At 39.7% G+C, this 6534-nt stretch overlaps 1 protein-coding gene across 1 annotated transcript; it reads right to left on the bottom strand.

Annotated features, from left to right (window-relative positions):
• Window positions 1-5002: 5002 nt before the first annotated feature.
• Window positions 5003-5674, bottom strand: HRG_08345 (uncharacterized protein; the record flags this gene model as incomplete). Its single annotated transcript, XM_044866816.1, has 3 exons — window positions 5003-5058; window positions 5113-5298; window positions 5359-5674. The coding sequence occupies 3 exons, from the start codon at window positions 5672-5674 to the stop codon at window positions 5003-5005; spliced, it is 558 nt and encodes a 185-aa protein (XP_044717703.1).
• Window positions 5675-6534: the final 860 nt, after the last annotated feature.

The raw sequence follows: 6534 nt of genomic DNA, 5'->3' as shown, positions 1-6534 counted from the left end.
AGACTAGACTTTAGCTTTTAAGAGGTCCTTTATCTAATAGATTTAAAAGTAATTTTTATATAACTATAAGTGTCTTAGCTCTAGCCCTAGCCTTAATACCCTTACCTTAAGGACTAGGCCTAGGGATTCCTTTAGTAGGCCTTCTAGGCCTTTAAGGAAGTATAAAAAATCGAACCCTTTTAAAAGACCCTTATAAAAGGGCTTAAAAGGGTAGTTATAAGGACCTTAGACCGCTAACAGCCCTTATAATAGCCCCTATACTAGCCTAAGGCTACTTAGTAGCTTAAGGCTACCTAAGGAAACCTTAAAGTAAGCTTATAAGCTAAGGTTACTATAAAGAAAGCGCCTAAGGCTCTAGCTAAGGCCCTAGCTAAGGCTTTAGTAAAAGCCCTAGTAAAAGCCTTAACTAAGGCCCTAGCTAAGAAGAACGTAAAAGAGGACTTCTAACTTATCTTAAAGCTAAAAAAGGAATTACTAACGCTAACTATTAACCCTATTACTCTTTATAACGAGCTTAATAAGGCTATAAAGGAAGTAGCTATATTAGCTCTATTAACCTTAAATAAAGGTAATATAGTTATAATAATAAAGGCCCTATATATAGTAAAGAAGCTTTTAAAGTAATAGGAGAAGTAGTCTCTATACCTTAAGGAGCTACCTATTAAATCGGCCGACCTTCTTACTAGCTAAACTAAGCTAGTAGCCTAGAGCGTCCCTAACCTCTTAAAGACCTCTATCCTTAATATCTTTTTTATAAAAGCTAAAACCTTAAGCGGGATTAATATCCTAGGGCAGCTTAGGTAGCTAGGTACCTTAGGCCTAACGTAAAAAGCAGGATCTATTATCTTTATAGTCCTTTTAAAGGCTATAAGGGCTAAATACTAAAAAAAAAGGCCTTAATATAATAGGTCTATAGATTTAAGTTAAGGCCTATAAGGAATATACTATATATATATAGTACTATAAGTGCCTTTCCTTTAGCTATAACCCTTAGACCTACTAGTAGCTTATTAATTATACCTTTTACTTAGAAAAGTACTTAACTAAGGACTATAACTACCTTAGCTATAAAGCTAGCTAAAGCTACTCTTACTTTAAGGTTTAATACTATAACTATAAAAGAGAGTGCTTTATAACTAATATAGTATAATATAGAGTTTATAAAGGAATAACTAATACTTAATAGCCTTAGCCTCCTTATACTTATAAGGCCCTTAAAGCCCCTTAGGCCTCCTAGGCCTAACTATAACTATATTAGTATTATATAGTATAATACTTATAAGTAGGAAATAGCTAACCTATCGATCTTATAGTAAGCCCTAGAAATAAAAGTAGACCTTATCTTATTATAAGAGCCCTACCCTTATAAGACTAATAATAGCTATATCCTTATATAGTATCTAGCTTATAATGTTATAACCCTTATCCTTTTTACTAACTTTCTTAAGCTTATTAAAAGGTCTAAGGTTATAGCTTATAAGAGGAGGGAAGCTTAAATAAAAGCTAGCTTTAGCTTCGACCTCTTTTATAATCTTAATATATAGGCTATAAGGGTAAAAGGTATTAAACTATTTACCCTTATTAACCTATATAATTAAAAAGAGGTTAAAGGGGCCTTAGCTAGCTAAGGCTAGTAAGGGCCCCTTATAATAAAAAGGCTACTATTAATAGCCTAGCTCTTAAAGTAGCCCTTTTTATTAGTAAGGGACTTTAACTTATACTACCCTTAGTAAAACCTATTTATAAAACCCTTTAAGACTTATAAGGTAAAAGCCCTTATTAGCTAGCTTAACCGCTAAAAGGCTTCCTTACTAATAAACCTTAAGGTAGTTATAAAAGGTACCTATTAAAGGAAAGGCTTAAAAGGGGCCTTAGTTATAGACCTTACTTTTTATAGCCTCTTTAAATAGTTAACTTAAGCTAACTTTTACTTCTTAAAGCTATAGGCTTAGATTATAAGCTTATAGCCTTTAAAGCTAGCTTAAGAGGCTTTAATAAACCCTTACTAGCTAGGCCTACTACCTATAATTATAGGAAAGTAAACTAAAAGGTATTTTTAAAATACTTAGCTAAGAAAGAATAAGACCTCCTTAAAGCTATAAAAAGGGCTATAAAAAGAAACGACTTAAAAAGGATATCTTCCCTTTAAATAAGAACCTTTATAAAAGCCTTAAATATAGTAATACTAAAAAGAGGCCTTATAAGGTATCTAAGCCTTAGTAGACTAATAAGCGAACCTGCCTTTAAAAAGCCTTAAGCTTAGCCTAATAAGCCTATAGGCTAGCCTAAGATAAAGAGAGCTAAAAGAGCTTTATAAAGGCCTAAAATAGCTTCAAGTATACTATTAAGGATACTAAAAAGTAATACTAAGAGAGTTTCTTAATAGAAGTAGTAGTAAATAACGTTTTTATAGCCTTTTCTTATACTAAGGTTAAAGCTAACCTTACCTTTCTTAGTATCTTATATATAAAAGAAGGGATAAAGGTAAAAGCTAATATATTAATAGAAAAATATATTGCCTTTTTAATAACCTTTTTCCTAACCTTAGACCCTAGCCCTAGCCCCCCCCTTAGCCCTTTCTAAAGCTTAGAAAAAGAAGAGCCTCTAAGCTATATAGGTAGTAAGGGTATAAATAAGTAAGACTAGCTAAAGCTAAAGAACCCTAAGATTAAAAGGGCTATTTTTAGCTCTTTTAATAAGAAAGCCCTTAGCTTAAACTCCCTTAGCTTCCTCCTTATTTAATCTATATATAAAGCTATCCCTATAGTTTTTATTAAGGCCTATAAAGCTTTATTTAACTAAGTATACTACCTTAAGGTATTAAAGGAAGCTATAGGAATTATACTTCCTAAGTAAAATAAGCTAGACTATACTATCCTTAAGGCCTATAAGGTAATACGTTTACTTAACTACTTAAGAAAGGTCCTTAAAAAGCTATATATTACCTAGCTAAGCTATTTAGCTAATATAGCTAGGCTTCTAAACCCTATATAGCTAAGGGGACGAAAATAGCGGTTAGCTATAAATATAGCCTTCCTCCTTCTTTACTATATCTAAAAAAAGCGGGAGTCTAATAAGAAGGCTATTACTTCTCGCGAAGAACGATATAAGAAGTATATAAAAATATATAAAGGTAAAATTAAAAGTAAGGGGTCGGATAAGTAGGGTAGAGAGATTTAATTCTTATAGGGTTAGTAATTATAGTAAGGGAATAATTATTATATTACCTTAATTATCCTTCTTTCCTTTATCTAACGCCCCTTTTTATACCTATCTAGCATCTTAATTAATAAAGAAGATCCTACTTAAAGAAGCTATTAATATCCTTTTAACTACTAAGCTTTTTACTAGTTTTTCCCCTCTTTTCTAGCCGTTACCGGTATATCCGTCTTATCTTTCGCTACCTCTATAGGAAGCTATCGCCACTTCTACTTCCCTTTATACCCCTACCCTCCTTTCTATACCTCTTTTTAGCTCCTTCTTCCTTCTTTTATACTAGGTGTTTTTAGCTTCCTAGGTCCCTCGTACTAAGGGATATCTCCGAGACTGCGAACTAGGCCACGCTTCGCGACACTATTACCTTATAATTCTTTGCCTAAGTATAGCTATTCAAATAATGCTAGCTTTTCTCTTTACGATAGTATTAACGATCGAGCATCTATCTAGATAGGCCGTGGCAGTATTTCCTAGTCGGCCGACAATCTAGCCTCGCAATAAGTCTTGACTGGCTCGGAGACGCAGGGCAAAGACGACAGAGGCGGCTTCGCGCCTTCTAATATTCCTGGCGCAAACACTACCAACGACACAGCAGCCAGACTCAATGCCGCGACCAAGTAATATAGCGAGGCGGTCTGGGAAGCAGTGCTGCGAATATGGGAGAGATAACCGTCATGGATGTTTTGCGAAGGGCCCTGGAGTATGATCTCAAGTGAGTGGCAGGTGGTTGGCAGAGCTGCCCCTATATCCGCTATCGATGCCTCTCTAGAGGAAAAGGGCATGTCTTCCGCCAGTCTCCTGCGATTGATGAATTTGCAGCTACCGGCTCAGAAGTCGCGGAAGAATGCGCGTTATTAGAAGGTAGCTCGACATGAAGTTGCGGCAATCTCCCTACGCATGTACTGATCGAGATCGCAATGATGGGGGCATAGAGACAGAGTTATATATAGCGAAGGGGACTATTGCTGGGTCGTTCGGATATTGTGAGGGTCCATGTTAAGTCGACGAGCGTAATTATTATGCAGAAGCGAAGTTATGCAACAAAAAGCCCACAGCGTAGGAGCTTTGCAAGCTTTTATCGGGTTAGTTATACTAAAGTTTCGCTTCACTCCTTGGCCTGGCTAGTTATAGGGTTAGTATTTACGTTATTATAGCGTCTATATTCCCGTTAGACGGCGTGGTGATCCCGTGGAGAAGGCGATGACCTAGGAAACGGAGAGAGCTGACCAGGGTGGATTATCGACACGAGCTTAACCGCTCTGGAAACTGAACTAGAGTCTTTGCGTAGCAATGTATCATGTTGCCTGCACACACAATCTGTCCGTAAGGAGCGCTTGGTCTTATTGCTAGTAGTATCGCTCTAGCTATAGGAAGGACTAAGGAGTAGAAGGCCGGGTCTTATATAGATATAGCTAACAGGGGTCGACATGACCATGGAACTGTATAGAGATAACTAGCCTCTTTCGGCGGCTAATGATAATATAGGACCTTTCTAGATATAAGAGGGAGATAGAGGCGTACAGGGTGGAGATGCTGTGTGGCAGCGGCGGGGAGGGTAGCCAGAGTGGGGATCGGAGACGAGGGCCAACAAGTGGACGTACTTTGCCCATATCACAAGTCGCGTATGGAGAAACGAAAGCAGTAAAGGTTGTTTGAACTATAAATGATTCCCCAAGTCTCTCGCTAGGAGTTCCAAAGGAGTGTAAATACCCTTACAACTGATCACCTGCATCAACGTTTTGTACCTTGGTCACAATTGTACCCAGGGACTAGCAGAAGTGGAGGTCTAGGTAATGAGGTCAATGCGGAAACAGTTCACCAGCTGCGAGTTAAAGCAGCCAACTGTGCGCCAAGTTAGATGGACTCATCGTTGCGGATAAGGCCGATGGGGTTTACCTGGAGCGCTCCTTTCAATCGAGTATAGATGGGTTCCACAATAGTTGAAGCCATTTCCCCTGCTGAAGTCCAGCCTCTCATCTACACGTAGACTGCGATAGCGAATGCCCACGCTGAACATATTCACGGTGGTGTAGTAATTATAACTGTAAAGAACGTTGTCCCACCATACTGCCTGGCCAGTGCCTGCAAATGTATGTAAGCAACGAGAGAGTTAGTCGTATGTAGTGGGGCATCTTTGCTTACAGAGGTCGCCGACAAACATGCTAACACCAATATTAGCATACTGTTGGCGCTTCTCTAACTTGGACTCGGAGCCTTTCTCGCTCGTCAGATCGCTTTGGGCCCGGATCCAGGCCCATGCCTTCGTTCCCGGTTCAGCAGTATAATGACCCTTGCTGACTTTAACGGCGTCGCTAGGGATAGGTCCGTATACGTCAACGCCCAACGCCGTGGCGTTGAAGATTGATTCGATGGCGAGGTCTTGGGATGGGACCGAGTTTGGAGCTGCCAGAGCGGACGAAATTGTGCCCAGGAAGGGCAAGATAGCTGAGAAACGCATTTTGGAAGCTTTAGGGTTTTTAACGTGGTCACTGCTGCAGAAAAGCTGGCAAGGGCGAGAATGTGTGCGACGAATGCAATAGGTGATTTCTTCTTGAATTTACCCCCCTTATATAGTTTTTTCATCCTACTCGGGTTATTATTAACAGCTCGAGCTGATATTTCCTTGTATAATGGCTGCTGAAGTCGAGACCCTTACTTGTTTCTCAAGTTGAAATACTAACGATAGGTGCTACGACCCAATTTCTGCGAGTGCCTTTTATAACCAAGCTAATCCTCGATGTTCTGCGGGTAGTCGACCCACACTGGCAGCCGGTGAGCTTAAGGGTAGTATTTAGTTGTGCCCTCGCACGGCATATTGCAGATGCTACAGTCCCATGGCCATGTCGATGCATATGAAAACTACCTTGACCCCGCAGCTGCAAGCATCATCGTCTTTAGCGGCCATGGTCGGCTTTGAAACAGGTGGGAATTAAATGAAAACGGTTATCGTCGGAATAATACCAACCAATAACACGTTCGATGACGCAAGGCCTTGCTTGTCATGTGCTTCCGATCGGTAAAAGAGGAATGACCCCTCGGCCCCTTTATCACCACTCTTGGAATTATGCAATGTGACTGTTGGCTTATGTGCTTTCCTTTGTCCTCTCGAGACCCAATCTTACAGACTCCGGACATGTGTAGGTGGTATTTGCAAACGAGAATTTACCACGGCGTCTAGCGCATATGTATGGAATAACGTTAGGCTAATGCTGAGCCGTTAAACTTCCAGCACGCAATGCTGTATTCTCTTTTTTCTCCTCTTGCCAGCTAGATCGTCTTTCCACTCTTACGCCCCGCCCCTCGGTTGTTGGATATTGC

Source organism: Hirsutella rhossiliensis (genome assembly GCF_020360975.1).
Source record: "Hirsutella rhossiliensis strain HR02 chromosome Unknown scaffold00010, whole genome shotgun sequence".
Classification (NCBI taxonomy): domain Eukaryota; kingdom Fungi; phylum Ascomycota; class Sordariomycetes; order Hypocreales; family Ophiocordycipitaceae; genus Hirsutella; species Hirsutella rhossiliensis.
Note: the sequence above shows the minus strand (reverse complement) of the source record. Positions and strands in the feature narration are given on the sequence as shown.